Source organism: Salvelinus alpinus, chromosome 9 (genome assembly GCF_045679555.1).
Source record: "Salvelinus alpinus chromosome 9, SLU_Salpinus.1, whole genome shotgun sequence".
Taxonomy (NCBI): domain Eukaryota; kingdom Metazoa; phylum Chordata; class Actinopteri; order Salmoniformes; family Salmonidae; genus Salvelinus; species Salvelinus alpinus.
This window is the reverse complement of record NC_092094.1, coordinates 22,334,620-22,354,702: the sequence shown is the minus strand read 5'-3', so window position 1 is coordinate 22,354,702 and position 20,083 is coordinate 22,334,620. Positions and strand designations below refer to the sequence as shown.

Genomic DNA, 20,083 nt, shown 5'->3' with positions numbered 1-20,083 from the left:
TTGATATCTTCACGGTTGTCTGATCCCTCCTGATGACCCAGTTGGACATGACAGGTCCACCAGGAGGGATCAGCCAATGAAGTTGGAAGTCCCACCCAGTTGACTTAATTTTTATGGTGGAAGCCCTCAGTGGCGCTGCCAATGTTAATAGTCTTTTGGTTACACATCTGGAACAGGTTTTCTGGATGCAACGTGACCAAAGGGGCTCCATGTTTACCACTGATTACAGCATAGATACATTGCAGCAATTGGAAGCTTTTAGTTTTGATTCATTTAATTTGCATCACTTTCACTTTGCATTCCTCATTGCGCTTTACAACAAACAATATTTGCATATCCATGACATAAAACAAACCATTAGCCTACAATAAATATTACTTTGAGCCGGTGTTACACTTTGCACCTTTTATTACAGCACTATACAGAACAGTCAGTCTTTATACAAAAATAACAATTGGTTTACAACTTCACCAGAAAAAATAATAAAACAAAAAACATGCAACATACCACTTTTACTGTATACATTTTGAGTTGAATTACTCACACGCTTATACAGAAACGTTTACATCATTCCCTTAAGGTTTTACAGAGGTTATGCTGCCTTGAAAATGTTTATTGGAACCTCATATTTCTGAACTTCTGACAGCATTATACCTCATAGAATAATAAGTGTTTCCTGACCAGTTGACCTGACAATTCCAAGTTGGGTCATCAGGCATCAGCTTAAGGCTGATGCCATTCTCCATGCCTAGGACTGCACATAACATGCCCTCAGGCTCAAACAGTCACCACCCAGTGTTCTTTCACCAAATATAACGTGTTCCTCCATGTTCTATACATACATGTATCCCCAAAGGGACCACATATTTTTCCATAGACATTTTGGGGCAAGAGGACAAACGTGTGCGTATCATCTTTTATTAGGCGTGTATTCCCAGCACCACAAAGAAGACAGTTTGGTGGTGTGCATGTTAAAGAGTATTGGGAGTCATCTTGTGAAAGGGCTTCTGTCCTGACACCATCACCTCTATCTATTAACACTGGGAACAGTGCGACTGTTTGCGATTCTCCACAGAGGTTGAATGTCACAGACCGCGATGCTGCGATCAGTTCTCTGGGCATCATGTGATTTGATGTTCCCCATAGTTCAATGTGGGATGTTAGCAGCCTCCTTTCCTCTGCTCTATCTCTTCCTACTGCTGCTCACACCACTGAGGTAGATGTGCTCCTGTAGAGTTGAAGAGTCAGGGGAGGAGGATGCAGTGCTTCAAGTGCTGGTGGAGCCTACTGGAGATCAACAGGGTAGCTGGTACCCCATCTCCTCTACCCTTCACATCAGGGACTAGTTGCTGGTCTGCCTCTGGGCCTTGTTGCTACCCCCCGGTGTGAGGTCCTCATTGCTACGCTTCACGGCAGCATGTCCTCTGCCTGAAAAAAAATAGATGATATTGTTCCCTATTAAATTGGTTATGGGTGTCTGCTTTGACTCTTGTAACTTCCACCCACGGCCCACATCTGAGATGGATGAAGTCACAGTTCAATCTTGATGTAGATGAGATGGGCAGATAACATGCAAGTTAACTTTTACTGCCTCAGAAACCCGGATCCGGGAGCACCCCCCACCCCCCACACACTGATTAGCATAGATAGCATAGCTTCAGAAGTAGATAGTAGCATCTAAATATCATTAAATCACAAGTCCAAGACACCAGATGAAAGATACAGATCTTGTGAATAAAGCCACCATTTCAGATTTTTAAAATGTTTTACAGGGAAGACAAAATATGTAAATCTATTAGCTAAACACGTTAGCAAAATACACCACTATTCTAACTCCATCAGTTTCTTACTCCTTCAGGTGCTATCACCAATTCGGCTCAACTAAGATATTGATAGCCAATAACCTATAAAAAAACCCATCAGATGACAGTCTGATAACATATTCATGGTATAGGATAGTTTTTGTTAGAAAAAAGTGCATATTTCAGGTAGAAATCACAGTTTACAATTGCACCGACCATCACAAATCCACTAGAATTACTAGATAGAGCAACGTGTATGACCAATTTACTCATCATAAAACATTTCATAAAAATAGACAAAGCATAGCAATGGAAAGACCCAGTTCTTGTGATTTCAGACCATATTTCAGATTTTCTAAGCGTTTTTCAGCGAAAACACAATAAATCGATAAGTTAGCATACTACATGTTCCAACGTTACCAGAGCATCGATTCCAGCCAAAGAGCGCTATAACGTAACCACCGCCAAAAGATATTAATTTTTTCACTAACCTTCTCAGAATTCTTCCGATGACACTCCTGTAACATCATTTTACAACATACATATACAGTTTGTTCGAAAAGGTGCATATTTAGCCATACAAAACCGTGGTTACACAATGAAAATACTAGGAAATCAAGCCTCAATATGTCTGACGTCATCTATCAGAGTGATCTAGTTTAATTAAAAGCTAATCATATACTTGACTAAAAAATACAGGGTTGACAGGAATCGAAAGACAAATTAGTTCTTAATGCAACCGCTGATTTACATTTTTAAAATTATCCTTACTTTTCAATACAGGGTTGGCCAAGTGAAGCTATACCAAACAAAATGGCGATGTATGCGTTTAAAATATTTCGACAGAAACACGGTTTATCATATTAAATATTGCTTACTTTGAGCTGATCTTCCATCATATTCTTGGGCAATGTATCCTTTCTATGTTATAAACGTCTTTTGGTCGATAGATGTCCTCTGTCCTTCGAAATGTCCACTAACAACGACCGAGACCGCGAAACGTTCCCAAAGCTAGAAAGTGCACGACAAATAAATTCCTCAGAATCGCACTAAACGGATATAAATTGCTATAAAACGGTTAAAATTCACTACCTTATGATGTTTTTAACAACTATAACGACTGAAAACATGACCGGAGAAATACTGCTGGTTAGAAAACGATTTGGAACGAGGCAGGTCCGATGGCCTTCACGCTTGAGGCGCACGTTGAGAAAGAGGGGTCTCTGTACATTTTTGTCATTTATAATGGCTGTGAACGTCCCATAGAGTTCATTGAAAACGTGATGACGTACAGACACCCAGAGGAAGACGTAGGTAGTGTCGGTTTCTTCATAGCATTCACTGTGGCCTTATAAACAGACCCCAGATCAGAGGTAAAAATTTCTGAAATCTGAACCCTGTCATGAAAAGTGCTGTAGAAATTGTTCTGTACCACTCAGAGACAAAATTTCAACTCCTATAGAAACTATAGACTGTTTTCTATCCAATAATAACAATAATATGCATATTGTACGATCAAGAATTGAGTACGAGGCAGTTTAATTTGGAAATGTAAAAAAAAAAATAATGCTAACAGCTCCCCCTATTGACAAAAGGTTAAAGGACAAGTTCAATTTGGTTAAAAAAAAGTGAATTTGTCCTTTAACCCTACTCTTTAGAAAATGCAGGTTTTGCTGTGGTAAGGACAGCCAAGGAACCGAGGAGGATGGAGAGGGTCTTTACCTGCTTTACCTTTACCTGCCTCATGCTGGATTTCTTCAGGGGAGGTCCCCACACCATTTCCACCATTGTTAGGATTGGCAGGCACTGTCGCGAGCAGCCCTGTGAAGTGGGGACAAAAGAAGAGTTGTGCAGTCAGTCTACCACACCCCCATAGAGAACAATTGATAATGATAATATAAAAGACAACAAAGTCACTATCGGCAAAGAATCTCAGAATAGGCGTACTGATCTACGATCTCCCTTATTCATTATGATTGTCATGACGTTGGCAGTGGGGGTAGGTTTATGACCGTCATAAATACCTCTTTCCCCCCTCCCCCGTTCCTCTTCCCTACTGATGTGACATAAGAAAACCCCTTGGTTAACATAGAGATTCTGGGGACATCAGAAAGTGGGGGGAAATGAACTATATTCTGGTAATCCGACCAACTGAACACATGCGGTGGTACTTAAGGTATATTATGTCAGTTCGGTTGCCCTCTGACACATCCTCATCAATGATAGAATGACAAACTCTACTGTAGAAAGTCTAAACGTCAGAGGTATCGGATTCACATGGAATTGTTGTTTAATTGAAATGTTTGAATATGACATTATTTGTGAAGAGGTGAAATGTAATTTTAGCTTCCAAATGAGAGATCTGTGCTTTCAGAAGTTTTCCTCTGCTCACAGTGGCCCGCCCCTGTGAAGAGGCATGGGTTAGAAACTTTTCAGACACACCCCTCTCCCTCCACTATATAAATCCATTGACAAGAATATAACTTCCTGTTCCGGGTACACCAGGATGACGGTCCTGTGTCAGAATGGTTCAGACAATAACTACAGAACTAGGCCAACATCAGCATGGACTTTGATTGTGAATGGTATGAACTTTGAACTCGTATTCACTACAGAAGTGATATCTCCTAACCGTTGAGTTAGCAACAGCTAAACGCAGGTTAGGAAGGACAGTCCGAGTATCCCGTCTACTACATACAACGTTACTACAACGTATCCCGTGACAACCAGAGACATTCTTCAAAGGACAGAGGACTCGGGTTGGCGACACGGTCCATCTACCACCAACCTACTGAAGCGCAGCTCAGAGTAAATATGTATTGCATTTTCTTTTTCAAATGGGCGGTAATTTAGAATGCATCAGATACTGTATTTACGACAGCACAGCTTGCCTATGTTCCAGTCTCCCGCTCTTTCACTAAAATCCCGCCCCTTTCCTTTGTGTAACAAGCTGTCATATCTATAACGCCCGCTAGGGACGTTTTTCTGTATGACGTAATTTGTGATCAAGTGATTTAATTGTGTATGTGTGTTTCTGTGTGATTAGTTAGGTATTTAGTAAATAAATAATTAAACCCAATTTTGTATTGCTGATTCAACTTGTTAGCCAGGATTCTTGCAGATAATCAAGGACTTACAACTTTCAGATGAGACTGAATAAAATGACGATTAATGTGACTGCTATTTAGTAAAATATTACTAAATCTTTAAGAGTTTATTCGAAAGATAACAGCTCTATAAATATTATTTCGTGGTGTCCCTCTCTAGTTAATTAATATTTACATGATTAGTTCAATCAGGTAATATTAATTACGGAGAAATTATTTTATAGAATAGCATGTCATAGCAATCAATCTGGCATAGTCAAAGACACGACATGATTAAAAAGGCAAAACTGATCCTAGATCAGTATGCCTATTCTGAGACACTTTGAATAGCTGAATAGTTTATCATTGAAATCATTTGAATAAGTACCAGAAAATGGCTGATTTTAAGTGGATTTTCAGGCTATTAGCTGTAGTTTCAGCAGGTTGTGCTCGGTGCTCACCCAGACCGCGGTAGCAGGAGAGCTGTTGGTAGATCTGCGTCATCCTCTGGATGTTGAGGCGGCTGGCCTCGGTGTGGTGCACTATGGTCTTGGGGTAATGCATGCCGATCACGCACTTGGCTGCCTTCTGCACGCTCTCGGGCGCGTTCCAGGGGTCGAAGATGTACTTGGCTGGGAAGGCCTTCAGTATGGGCAGATAGCGCCTGGAAGAACCAAACAGAAATTACATTGTTTAAAAAAAAAGAACCACAGTGACACACTTCTTCTGCAATGAACAATCGAGAAACAAATGTACATTTCTAGTGGGTACAGCATGGACATTTAACCAAGACTCTATGAAGTGTATGACATGACCTCTAGCAGTTTGTCATGGTATTCTACATGTTGTCACAAGCATGGTGAAATAAAGCACTGAGGTCTATTACTTTGAGAGTACTTCAAAGGGAAAATAACTTGTGTACCACACTGGCTAAATATAGTGGAGGGGTGGACAACCGGGTGTAGGGAGACAACCGGGTGTAGGGAGGGTCTAACATCAAGGCGGTGACCCGTTCCTGTAGGTTCATGCTCTACAACATTCGCAGAGTACGACCCTGCCTCACACAGGAAGCGGCGCAGGTCCTAATCCAGGCACTTGTCATCTCCCGTCTGGATTACTGCAACTCGCTGTTGGCTGGGCTCCCTGCCTGTGCCATTAAACCCCTACAACTCATGCAGAACGCCGCAGCCCGTCTGGTGTTCAACCTTCCCAAGTTCTCTCACGTCACCCCGCTCCTCCTCTCTCTCCACTGGCTTCCAGTTGAAGCTCGCATCCGCTACAAGACCATGGTGCTTGCCTACGGAGCTGTGAGGGGAACGGCACCTCCGTACCTTCAGGCTCTGATCAGGCCCTACACCCAAACAAGGGCACTGCGTTCATCCACCTCTGGCCTGCTCGCCTCCCTACCTCTGTGGAAGTACAGTTCCCGCTCAGCCCAGTCAAAACTGTTCGCTGCTCTGGCACCCCAATGGTGGAACAAACTCCCTCACGACGCCAGGTCAGCGGAGTCAATCACCACCTTCCGGAGACACCTGAAACCCCACCTCTTTAAGGAATACCTAGGATAGGATAAAGTAATCCTTCTAACCCCCCCCCCCCCCCCCCCCCTTAAAAGAGTTAGATGCACTATTGTAAAGTGGTTGTTCCACTGGATATCATAAGGTGAATGCACCAATTTGTAAGTCGCTCTGGATAAGAGCGTCTGCTAAATGACTTAAATGTAAATGTCTTCTCACCGTATGTAGTCTCCGTTTGGGTCCGTCCTCCTGCCGAAGCCCACAGGGCAGTAGCAGTGGAAAAACTGCTGGAAGAAGGAGCTGCACGAGAGCCACATCCAGCTGCCTGCATTCACACTCCAGTCTGCATCCAGGAGCAGCTCCTCAAATACCTGACAGGTAAATAAACACACAGGTCAGATATCACAGTCATACATTTTCTACCTACTTGTCATTTTGTCTCCCCACTCCCTCTAACATCCCCTTCCTCCAGTATCTACCTTCATGCCCTCCTCCCAGCTGATCCACAGGTCTCCTCTAGTGAGAAAGCAGGCCACAGCATGTCTGGCCAGGTGGTGGATCCAGCCCTCCTGCCTCAGCTGGGTCATGATGGCGTCAATCCAGGGGAACCCTGTCCTCCCCTCGGCCCACTTGGCCAGTGCTTCCGGGTTGCGGTCCCAGGGGATCTGCACACACACCGGATTGCCCTCCATTTTGTCGAAGCGGGGGTTGTTGGTGGCTGTGGTGTAGAAGAACTCGCGCCACAACAGCTGGCCATAGAGCGAGAGGGGCGGAGAGCTGTTTTTCTTCACCTTCCTGTAGAGGTCAGTGAGTTTGAAGTAAAAGAGGCGACAGGAGAGGCAGCCGAAGCGGAGGTAGGGGCTGAGGCCTGTGGGGCTGGCCAGCAGGGAGTTGGCGTTCATCCGGGGACGCTCAAAGTTGGCCACCCATGCCTGGAACACAGAAGGTTAGTGTTTGGGTCACAGTGCAACACACTGACAAGGAGTTCAGAAAATAAAGTCAACAAGGTAGTTTTTTTGGAGGGGGGTTGAATTGACTGAATTGAAATGGAATTGACCCCAACCCTAGTACTGTATGTGTCCACCACACTGGTTCAGTAGTGCTGGGATATAAAGAAGGGACTACTCCTCACCTTTCTCTCCAGGTGCCTCTCCAGGCGAGTGAGGGCCTCCGTCTCTCCCCCCGGCCATACTGCTGTAGCCAGGCCTTCGGTCTCAAAGCCAAGCTCCTCCAGGGAGGGTACGGCAAACTTGTCGTCGTGGTCATCACTGATGGGCGTGGCACACTTCCTCATGACCTCAGCAGTGATGGTCTCAGCGGGCGATTCCACGGCATCCATGTGACTGATGAGCGCCTGGAAACGCTTGTAGGTGAGAGGGGACTGGCCTCCGTTTAGCTCGATGATCCTACAGAGACACATGGACAGACATGGAGGTATTTAGTGCATCACATAACACTAGCATCATGGTATTATTCATGAATATGTTGCTAATACATAATGTTTGCGTATTTGCACAACTTGATCACTTGGGTTGTATTCTCACAATATTTACTGTGTGTGTGTCTGTTTCTTGTGGGGACCAGAAGTCCCCACAAGAATAGTAAATGAACAATAACTTGACCAACTGGGGACATTTTGTTAGTCCCCACGAGGTCAAATGCTATTTCTAGGGGGGTTAAGGTTAGGATTAGTGTTAGGGTTAGAATTACGTTAAGGGTAGTTTTAGGGTTAGGAGATAGAGATAGAGTTAGGTTTTGGGTTAAGGTATGGGATGGGGTTCTGGAAAATATAATTTTGAATGGGACTGAATTGTGTGTCCCCACAAGATTAGCTGTACAAGACTGTGTGCCACTCACTTGTCCAGGTCGTAGAGCGTGTGGGAGACTTTGACAGTAACCTCCACACCGGCCTCGCTGGCCAACTTCTGGATGGCGGCGTCACGTTCCTTGCCAAAGGGCTCAGAGTCGTACTCATAAGACAGCTGTCTGGTCTGCCATTCCTGGGAAGCAGAGAGAGAGGGGAACAAGGTCAGTCAACATGATAAATAGGGGACCTTTACCGTTGTAAATATAGAGATAGTGGATGTCACAAAGGTCCTCATAGAAAATAACATGGATTCCAATGGAATTCAAATACTTTCACATATACACTGAATATACAAAATATTAATAAACACCCCCCCACCCCCACTGTATCAGCATATCTGATAAAGTGGACTTACGGTTCAGTTACTGTGACAGTGTTTCTATGGGGCATACTGTATTTCTATGTGACATAGCCTAATGTATTTCTATGAGTTATAGGCTACATGAATATTACCGTAAGTGTATGTATGGTACAGTAGTGTAATGGGTTTACTACAGTAAAGTAAGTATGACTGTATGACTATACCTGGAACAGCCTAGGGAAGACATCAGTAGGCTGGCCCCGGATGACAAACAGACGGGAGTTGAGCTTGCGGAGGCTGGCGTCTAGGTCCTCCAGACATTGTAGTAAGAACCTGGAATCAGAGGGGATGATCAATCAAGTGATTGTATATCAGAGAGGAAATAGTTTTAGGCATTGATTTAGTTAAATACAGTAAATTAATGGGTACTGCAGTGAATTGGGTACTTGTCTTCAGGAAAACAACAGGTCATGGTATTTCAGTTGAATGATGATCCAAAAGCCACATTAGTGACTGAACAAATGATCCATGTTTCATATGATCCATCATGTGAGGCATGTTGTATCATAGGTCTTCATGTCAAAAGCCTTGGCTTCTTCAAAATGATAATAGCTTGAGCCGGAAAGATCAGAGGGCTAGTGGAGAGGAAGTACAAACATGCAATGCTACTTCTCTCAGTTCGTCACATTATTCAGAATGACTTAGCATCTTAGCCTATCGAACAATGTCCTCCTGAACAACAAGTCAATCAGTTAGGCTAGAAGATGTTAGATGAATATTCCCTCAATCAGTTTCCCTCATAAACACTCAAACAAACAGGTGACAATATAGGCTAGGCTAATGATGAAAGAAAACATTTCACCACCAAAATGATTCATGCCCTCGCATTTAACCTACATACATAGGCCTTCTCCTCTGTCTGCTGGTATAGAACTGGCCTAATTGGCCTACCATTTAAAACATCAAGTGGAAACATCCAGTGGACAATCTTGACCGAATGAAACTTACATTCCATTACCTTAACAATAAGGTCACTAACATCCCAGCCTTGTAGTACACTTCAGCCCACAGCAAAGTAGTTCAACAAAATTACAGCTGCTTGCCTCCCTCAACAGGCAAATCACAGCTAGTGCAACAAGGCCTCATAAGAATGGGAGTATACATTCCTGATTAAGCGAACACAAAGTCTGTATCAACATTTAAAGAACATCTCTGGCTAACAGTAGTTCTCCGCTGAGGTAAACTAGTATACTTTGTGATAAGCCTGGGCCCCTGGGGCAGGACTTCTGGACTGACCCTCTACAACAATCCTCGGCTCGACCTTCTCCATTCTGCTGTGATATTGTCCTCAAACTACATAGGCAGTGTTGATGACAACACAGTGGTCCTCTATAGCTCAGTTGGTAGAGCATGGCACTTGCAATGCAAAGATAGTGGGTTTGATTCCCAGGACAACCTGTTCGTAAAATGGATGCACGCATGACTAAGTTGCTTTGGTTAAAAGTGTCTGCTAAGTGGCATATATTAGTGTCGTCATTGTGTTATGCAGCCAATAAATTTGCCTATTGTTTGATATGACAACATGGATATCAACCAAGTTAAGAGAGGGCGACTGACATTCTGTTCTGTGTTAGGTGACTAACTTCCCCTAGGGTGGCATCCCATCACCCGGCCTATACCCTCAACTGAGAATGGTGTCCTCCTGTTGTGTTTTTCAATTCACACTTCAGTAAATGCTGTCTGGGGCTTGTCACCAGCTGTACTCTACTTGGAACTCTTATGAAACATGTAGAGTGGTTAGCAGTAGCACTGCAGGGAGGTTTTAAAATGTGATATCTGAAAGGGTAGTGTAGCCTATGACTTATGACAACTAGTGGCCCTACAAGAAATGTAATTTTCATGCATACACTTGAAAAGTGGGGTAATGCAAGGTGACCACAATGCGAACATAGCACAATATCGAAAGGTTGCAAACTGAATTTGAATGAATGCAAGCCTCTGTGTCCAATGGTGAGATGTTACCAGACTACAAAATAGATGCTATGGGGCTCAGGGACAGCGTTATGGACGGGTTTGTGGACCTGGCCTGCCCAACCTCCTTGCCAGTCAAAATAAAATATTTGTATATTATTTATTTGCAGAGCCGGTGCCAGAACGAATCAGATGGACACTCATTTGATTTCTATAGGCAGGCCCGTTTTTTTTTCACGGGACCTCCTGTGTGCAATGGGTGTTCTAGTAAAGACCATAGGCAACTCGTGAGTTTCAAGTTTGGGGAAGCTTACAATTTATCCTACCAATCTACGTGGCAGGTATGATAATTTTTTTATATGCGCATTTTCGTGGTAAACAGTTTCATTTTAATAATAACGTTTTAGTTTCTCAAAATAATTGACACATGGTTAATCATAAAAATGCAAGATCACCAGCCTTTGCCATATGGACACATTGGTACACCGTGATCCATGGGCGACTAAAGAAATGAGAACATGGAAGTCAGAGATAGGCAAATGCAGCAGTAGGCCTATAACTTCCATCGTCAATTAAGTAAAATACATAGGCCTAAAGCCGACAAATACATTTATTTTTTGGGGGAAATATCCTGATGGAAATTCAGGTTCTTTCAATCGCATGAATCACTACTCCGCCTGTCTGCCTCCCTTTCTATCTGACTTGACATATCATATCATTAGTTAAGTGCAACATTGTATCAACTCAGAAGGTTGGCAAGCTTGTTCCCTCAACCTTAGCAGGACAGAGAAACCACATAGATGCTCATTGTTCACATGGAGCATTACAAACAAAATATGATTTTATTTTACAAAACCCCTAAATGATGGTTATGACATAAACCAAAACTAGTTTGTCACAAGTGTAGCAGGTTGTGAACTCTGCAAACAATGTTTCCACTCCGAGGATGAGAACAATAAATGACTAATACAGAAATTAATGTAACCAAATGACAGGGATTAACGGTACATTTACTAGGCCTAATGGTTACTAGGTCTAATGGGGAATTGATAAAAATAAACAATCAAAGGGCAAACAATTCACACAATGAAACAAGGAATGTGCAAGAATTGGCAGGAGACAAAGGAGCACATTCTGGAGAGCTGGGTGCATGCATTCTGGAGAGCTGGGTGCATGCATTCTGGAGAGCTGGGTGCATGCATTCTGGAGAGCTGGGTGCATGCATTCTGGAGAGCTGAGTGCATGCATTCTGGAGAGCTGAGTGCATGCATTCTGGAGAGCTGAGTGCATGCATTCTGGAGAGCTGAGTGCATGCATTCTGGAGAGCTGAGTGCATGCATTCTGGAGAGCTGAGTGCATGCATTCTGGAGAGCTGAGTGCATGCATTCTGGAGAGCTGAGTGCATGCATTCTGGAGAGCTGAGTGCATGCATTCTGGAGAGCTGGGTGCATGCATTCTGGAGAGCTGGGTGCATGCATTCTGGAGAGCTGGGTGCATGCATTCTGGAGAGCTGGGTGCATGCATTCTGGAGAAAGACACCCATATCTTTGACACACACCCCTCCCATTCTTGTCTCAACATTTGAAATTATACTCAAGACATTATCTCCACACATTTTAGATGATTTTCACTGACAGCCTCAACTCAATAATCAGTTAGGCCTATTGCCACACGCTCTGCCCAAATTGCTGGCTTCCCAAATAGGCATAAGCACTTGTGATTTGAAACAATCCACAGCAAAAAAAATTAAGAAGCTAATGATCCTCTGTGGCTAAGCCAAGCTCTATGGTAAAATATTTTGAATGATTTTATTTAGACTGGAGTAATTATATAATTTTGCCAAAACATCAATTTACTTTAGGGGAAGCCAGCATCCCAACAGTGCACCTGCCAACTTACCATTCTAATTCACAATTGGCTGAAACCAGAGTTCTGTATACAATGACGAGATGCTCATGTCTCTGCTTAACAATGTGAGTCATTGTCCCAACGGCGGGAATACAGGTGACAATCTTAGGTCTGCATATTATGACCATAGAAACACATTGGGCTAATTCAGGATAGATTTTGGCGAAAGTGAGCTCTCTCGCTTCGCCTCTTCCTCTCTGCTGAAACTAGCGAGCGAAACAGTGTCGCTCGGGTCTTACTACAAGCATTTCGCTACACCTGCAATAACATCTGCTAAATATGTGTATGCAACCAATACAATTTGATTTTACTATATGTATCTGATGCTGTCTGGACAGAAAAACGCATGACATGCTGTAATCTTTTTGTCCAGACAGCATCAGATACATGGTCTACACCTACGGCGACAGAGGGGCGTCGTTTCGTTCGCTCTGATGATTTATCTGAGATTGATGGGTCTCTTTCTGTCGGCGCACATCTAGGTCAAAGAAAAAAAGCCAGGTTGATGATAACGTTGTTTTGCGTCACCCACCCAGAATGAGTAGACGCTCGAGCAGGGACGATGACTACTACTTTACTAGTACATAATGAGTTATTAGCCCAGGTATAGATAATGTGTAGTCAGCAATGTGGGAGTGGTTGCTTTCTACAAGAGCACAAAATGTGGACATTTCTAGACCTCTTTGAAAAGTGTCAGATAAAAAATATTTTTGTTGTCTTAAAGGGCCAATGTTGTATTTGTTGCTAAGTAGCCAATAGGCAGTAGCATAATGCGTCTGATTCTCTGTAATAATGGTATGGGAATAATGCATTTTGTTTTGTAAAGTGGTTTCTTGCATCAAACACAACATTTACATAAGTATTCAGACCCTTTGCTATGAGACTCGAATTTGATCTCATGTGCATCCTGTTTCCATTGATCATCCTTGAGATGTTTCTACAACTTGATTGGGTTCCACCTGTGGTAAATTCAATTGATTGGACATGATTTGGAAAGGCACACACCTGTCTATATAAGGTCCCACAGATGACAATGACTGTCAGAGCAAAAACCAAGCCATGAGGTCGAAGGAATTGTCCGTAGATTGTGTCGAGGCACACATCTGGGGAAGGGTACCAAAAAATGTCTGCAGCTTTGAAGGTCTCCAAGAACACAGTGGTCTCCATCATTCTTAAATGGAAGACGTTTGGAACCACCAACCACTCTTCTTATAGCTGGCCACCTGGCCAAACTGCAATTGGTGGAGAAGGGCCTTGGTCAGGGAGGTGACCAAGAACCCGAAGGTCACTCTGACAGAGCTCTAGAGTTCCTCTGTGGAGAAGGGAGAACCTTCCAGAAGGCCAACCATCTCTGCAGCACTCTACCAATCAGGCCTTTATGGTAGAGTGGCCAGAAAGAAGTCACTCGTTAGTAAAAAGCACATGACAGCCCACTTGGAGTTTGCCAAAAGGCACCTAAAGACTCTTAGACCAAGAGAAACAAGATTTTCTGGTCTGATAAAACCAAGATTGAGCTCTTTGGCCTGAATGCCAAGTGTCACGTCTGGAGGAAACCTGCCACCATCCCTACGGTGAAGCATTGTGGTGACAGCATCCTGCTGTGGGGATGTTTTTCAGCAGCAGGGACTGGGAGACTAGTCAGGATAAAGGCAAAGATGAACAGCACAAAGTACAGAGAGATCCTTGATGAAAACCTGCTCCAGAGCGCTCAGGATCTCAGGCTGGGGCGAAGTTTAACCTTCCAACAGGACAATGACCTTAAGCACACAGCCAAGACAATGCAGGAGTGGCTTCAGGACATGTCTTTGAATGTCATTGAGTGGCCGAGCCAGAGCCCGGACTTGAACCGGACCGGACAGCTCTGAAGAGACCTGAAAAAAGCTGTGCAGCAACACTCCATCCAACCTGACAGAGCTTGAGAGGATCTGCAGAGAAGAATTGGAGAAACTCCCCAACTACAGGTCTGCCAAGCTTTTAGCGTCATACCCAAGAAGACTCGAGGGTGTAATCGCTGCCAAGGTACATCAACAATGTACTGAGTAAAGGGTCTGAATACTTCTGTGATATTTGCGTTTATTTTTAATTAATTAGGAAAACTTGTAGAAACCAGTTTTTGCTTTGTCATTATGGGGTATGGTGCGTAGATTTATTTTCACTATTTATCTAGCACTCTTGGTGCTTCTAATGATGTTTAGGCTACTGATGTTTTCATAATTTAACCACGCATCTTGCTGACCGTGCATCTTGGAGGTTGGGGTATTCATTTTTTTTTGTCGTGATAAAAATAAGCTCTTTCCGCATTCCGTCACATCCTTTCTGTTTCATAGTTGTAAAAAAGGCACTCCACATATTTTTTTTATTGAACACTTGAATGTGTTTTTACATGCATCTTACAGTTACAGAAACTAATAAATGCTTTTGTATTATTATTTGAAGAAAATGTTTTTCTAATATTACCTAAGTTATTCATAAACACAACCAAATGATTATTTTTGCAATACCATATATGAAATGTATTAATTACATTGTTATAATGTTTTAGTCAGAATAACTGCTCATTAGCTCGAGGTCCAGCGACTCTAATTTAAAAATGTTTTATTGTGCAGCGCATGCACACATAGGAGGTCCCGTGAAAAAACACATACCCCCTTATGGAAATCAAATGCCAGTCCAACTGATTCATTCTGGGGGCGGCCCTGATGATCAGATGAAGCAAACCATTCAGAAAAATATATAGGAACAGAAACAATGTCTATGACTAAAATGCATACATTTTAATGAATATTTCTGGCGTTGTTACAATTAGTCTAATAGTAACGGTTTATATCCTCTGGACAGCGCACTCCGACACCAGGTCAAACACACGCTCTCCAGACGAAGCCTCTAAAGGGCTGGCTAGGCTAAATCCTGTCTAAGCTTCAGTTGTTCCATTGACCTGGAGCAGATTACACACACACACACACAACTTTATATTGCCTAGGCCTATTTATAAACTGGGTGGTTCAAGCGTTGAATGCTGATTGGCTGACAGACGTGGTATATCGAAACGTATACCACGGGTATGACAAAACATGTATTTTTACTGCTCTAATTAAGTTGGTAATCAGTTTATATATGGCCAATATTCCACGGCTAATGGGTGTTTCCAGGCACTCTGCGTTGCGTCGTGGTTAAGAATAGCCCTTAGCTGTGGTATATTGGCCATATAGCACACCCCTTGGGCCTTATTGCTTAAATATACACTATATACACTACCAGTCAAAGGTTTGGGCACACTTACTCATTCAAGGGTTTTTCTTTATTTTTTACATTGTAGAATAATAGTGAAGACATCAAAACTATGAAATAACACATTAACCACAAGTGTTAAACAAATCTAAATATATTTCCGATTTGAGATTCTTCAACGTAGCCACCCTTTGCCTTGATGACAGCTTTGCACACTCTTGGCATTCTCTCAACCAGCTACATGAGGTAGTCCACTACCTGTAATGCATTTCAATAAACAGGCGTGCCTTGTTAAAAGTTCATTTGTGGAATTTCTTTCCTTCTTAATGCGTTTCAGCCAATCAGTTGTGTTGTGACAATGTAGAGGTGGTATACAGAAGATAGCCCTATTTGGTAAAAGACCAAGTCCATATTATGGCAAGAACAGCTCAAACAAGCAAAGAGAAACAACAGTACATCATTACTTTAAGACATGAAGGTCAGTCAACGTGAAAAACTTCAAGTTTCTTCAAGTGCAGTCGCAAAAACCATCAAGCACTATGATGAAAATGGGTCTCATGAGGACCGCCACTGGAAAGGAAGACCCTGAGTTACTTCTGCTGCAGAGGATAAGTTCATTAGACTTAACAGCCTCAGAAAATGCAGCCCAGATAAATGTTTCACAGAGTTCAAGTAACAGACACATCTCAACATCAACTGTTCAGAGGAGACTGCGTGAATCAGGCCTTCATGGTCAAATTGCTGCAAAGAAACCACTACTAAAGGACACCAAAAAGAAGAGACTTGCTTGGGCCAACAAACACGTGCAATGGACATTAGACCGGTGGAAATCTGTCCTTTCGTCTGATGCGAGTAGGTGAACGGATGATCTCTGCACGTGTGTTTCCCACCGTGAAGCACGGAGGAGGTTTGATGGTGCTTTGCTGGTGACACGGTCTGTGATTTATTTAGAATTCAAGATTCAATTTAGAATTCATTTGTTTTTCAACAGGACAATGACCCAACACACCTTCGGGCTGTGTAAGGGCTATTTGACCAAGAAGTAGAGTGATGGAGTGCTGCATCAGATGACCTGGCCTCCACAAGCACCTGACCTCAACCCAAGTGAGATGGTTTGGGATGAGTTGGACCGCAGAGTGAAGGAAAAGCAGCCAAGTGCTCAGCATATGTGGGAACTCCTTCAAGACTGTTGGAAAAGCATTCCAGGTGAAGCTGGTTGACAGAATGCCAAGAGTGTGCAAAGCTGTCGTCAAGGCAAAGGGTGGCTACTTTGAAGAATCTCAAATATAAAGTATATTTTTATTTGACACTTTTTTTTGGTTACTACATGATTCCATGTATTATTTCATAATTTGATATCTTCACTATTATTCTACAATGTAGAAAATAGTAAAAATTAAATAAAACACTTGAATGAGTAGGTGTGTCCAAACTTTTGACTGGTACTGTAGGTCACAGCTGCATAGGTCAGAGCTGCGAGGAGAGCAGAGTGCCATAACCACCCTAATGACACAGTGCCCCGTTTCCCCTACTAAGCCCTGCCTTCCAGGGTAACTTACATCATTGTTACTGCTACGCATGTTCTCAAACCTGCAGAAATGTACTCTCCTGAACACATGTTTCAATGAAGAACACATCACCACAACGCTCACCATTGTTATGGTCCTAGAAACTGAGTTTCCCCACATACAGGGTATGTTTTCTACATGTCATTCTCCCTTTCGCTTCTCTAAACTGAGTATGTTATTCTCCCCTTCTCGTTATGCTTTAAATTAAAATTGTCATAAGTGTCCAAACTAAAGCAACATAGTATCTGGGCTAAATGAAAGGGAATTCAAGGTCAAGCAGTTATTGCACCAGTCATTGGTCCCTTGGAATGCCATCGCTTCCAGTTTTGCACATAGTTGTTTAACTCAATTTACTGTAGGCTAATAATTTTCTCAGTATTTTTTTGTAATAAGTTAGTCATTTGCAGTCAATGTACTATAACTGTGTACATAAGTGTGGTGCTTTTAGGGATACCCTTCTTTCTTGCCTAGGGGCACACACACTAATGCCATTCATAACCACTAGGCCCTACTTTTAAAATGTACTATAACTGTTTTCATGCACTGCATAACAATATCCTATTCCGCGTGGTGCTTCTAGGGATGCCCTACTTTACTGCCTAGGTGGCACTCCAAACACACTAATGTCATTCATAACTAAATATTTCTGAATGCAGGATGTGTGACCTACATCTGCGCTACACACATCTGTGTTTGGTGTGAGTGCAACACATTGTGAGATGGCAAAACAAAAAAAACGTCCTTGCCTCCACCTGCTGATGCCCACGTTGGAGGACCCTGCAAACCAGGGGTCTAGGATGTAAACACAGCGAAGGGTGTCAGCTCCCCGTATAGACTCCTTCAGCGAGGGGTTGTCGTGGAGCCGCAGGCCCTTCCTGAACCAGTGGATCGTGTTGCCGACCATTTCACTTGCTGTCCCTTCTTGTTATGTACACGAGTCTTCTTTGATGCCGCAGAGTTGACCACAAAACGCTCACGAATTAAAACAATATCCTCGCCTGCCCAAAATGTGCTTCGGTTCTGTCGCCTTGCTGGTTTTATAATGTAGAGCTACTAAAGTTATCTAACCTTGTTCCACCAATTTGTCCATTGTGATGAGTTCTCTGTTGCCGCATTGATTTGGTGGCCTCTGATAAATACAGTGTAAGGACAGGTCTCGCTCGCATCAACTTTGTATAGAGCGCATTAAATGTAAGACATTGTTTTATATTTGCTAATTATTTTCAACACGAAAGTAAAAATACCACTTAAAAAGGATGTTCGACCTGCTATCTTGCTTGTTTTCCTATAGCAGTTCGAAAAAAATGAATCCTTGCGTTGTCGTAGCGAGTGAACTAAAATAGGCCTATAGCAATATCTAGCTAGAAAGTTTTGATCAGAAATTAGTGTTCCAATATCATTCGAATGTATTCCAATAAGCAATTGTAATGTTCGTTTTCAGACGGCATTGTCAACCACACGAAATAAATGTTATTTGCCAACATCTCCACCCACAGAGGTACAGGATAGAGATGGACGAATCTGATTGGTCAATGTCACCAGTTATGTAAGGTTCGCTCGCTCACGTTTCTGTGGTGTGCTTACATTGGCTTACTTCTTGCTATTTTGTTTTTTCCCACAAAGGCATAATTTATAGTTACTATCCTAGCAACACAATGTGTTATGTTTAATCAGTTATTTACAGCCTACTTTAAACACCATAGTTTGAATATTGAGTTTATTTTGTAGGTTGTTGGCTAAAGTGTTTGCTGCCTGCCCGCGTCATGAATAGTTGCGCACGACCCGGATAAGCACGTGTACTAAGGAAAGGCAAAAAAATATTACACAATGTATAGGTAGGCCTAGTGGGCAGCCCATCACAATCACAAGCCTACGCATGTGATGCATCTTTATTATGTGTTGCCGTGAGACTATGTATGGACCTATATGTATTTATGTTAAAATGCTATCATTTCAAAATTGATTTCAACCAAATAACGCCTATTTTAGCCTAGATATTAGCTCTACCAATGCAGAATTTCAGATGTGATCAAATTTCAATCAAAAACCTCTGCAAGGATCATAAGGTAAACACCATCTCTGAGATTAATCTAATATTCAAACCCTATTGTATTATGGCCTAAAATGTAATTACATTGTCCTGAAGCATGCGGTAAGGGGAACATCATAATTTGGGTGATGGTGAGCGTGATACTGTAGTTAGTAGTTTGTATTCATGAGACAAGGGATTGGTGGGTAGTTGGGTGAGGTAAAAACATGCAGTTTGAATATCTAGACACTAGATGGCAACATGCAATCACTATATAGGTATAGTATAGTGGATGATATAGGCTACGTTTATCAAGGAAAGGTTCAGAGACATGACTGTGTGACCTTTGCATATGTAAAACAAATATGTAAAAATTGTTTTGATTAAGTAGCCTTCCTTATCTGGAAATGTATGGTGGGGATAGATCTTTGACATATTGATTGAGGTTTGTAAACTGAGCACCATGGTGCAGTGTTGCTTCAATGATAAGCAGCCTACAACTACAGTCTAATGTACCAACAAAACAGTGCCCCATATCAGGATGATTTACAGTTAAATTATAAATATTCTATGTCCCAATTATCTCTCCTTCCTCCCAAAGTGTGTGATAGTTTACTTCCCTTTACTGACTAATATGGTGGAACATCCCACTAGCCCAAGCCTCCACCAATCCAATGCTTTTAAATTTGTCTGAAGTAGCCTAGTGAACAAGTGTACACTTTAGGAGAAAGGAAATATTATTGGGATGCGGCCATGGCTATCTATGGCATAGGGCTATCAATCAGCTATGGGACATTTTCTGTTGT

The 20,083-nt window shown here is 42.5% G+C and overlaps 1 protein-coding gene across 1 annotated transcript; it reads right to left on the bottom strand.

Moving 5' to 3' along the window:
- Positions 1–390: 390 nt before the first annotated feature.
- Positions 391–18,746, bottom strand: LOC139584496 (cryptochrome-1-like). Its single transcript, XM_071416436.1, has 9 exons — positions 17,995–18,746; positions 8,798–8,906; positions 8,263–8,405; positions 7,538–7,811; positions 6,885–7,337; positions 6,625–6,776; positions 5,350–5,552; positions 3,525–3,623; positions 391–1,428 (listed from the first exon to the last, which is right to left on the bottom strand). Exons 1-9 carry the CDS (start codon positions 18,150–18,152, stop codon positions 1,343–1,345), a joined length of 1,677 nt encoding a protein of 558 aa, XP_071272537.1. The 5' UTR covers positions 18,153–18,746; the 3' UTR covers positions 391–1,342.
- Between the last annotated feature and the right edge of the window lie 1,337 nt (positions 18,747–20,083).

Bases quoted from the DNA above. Each gene is read 5' to 3' on its own strand.
- LOC139584496 (XM_071416436.1), bottom strand. From the start codon at position 18,152: ATGGTCGGCAACACGATCCACTGGTTCAGGAAGGGCCTGCGGCTCCAC. The intron at 7,338-7,537 runs GTGAGGAGTAGT...TCTGTGTTCCAG, and splicing joins AGAGGCACCTGGAGAGAAAG to GCATGGGTGGCCAACTTTGA. The intron at 1,429-3,524 runs GTAAAGACCCTC...ATTTTTTTTCAG, and splicing joins GGCAGGTAAAGGTAAAGCAG to GCAGAGGACATGCTGCCGTG.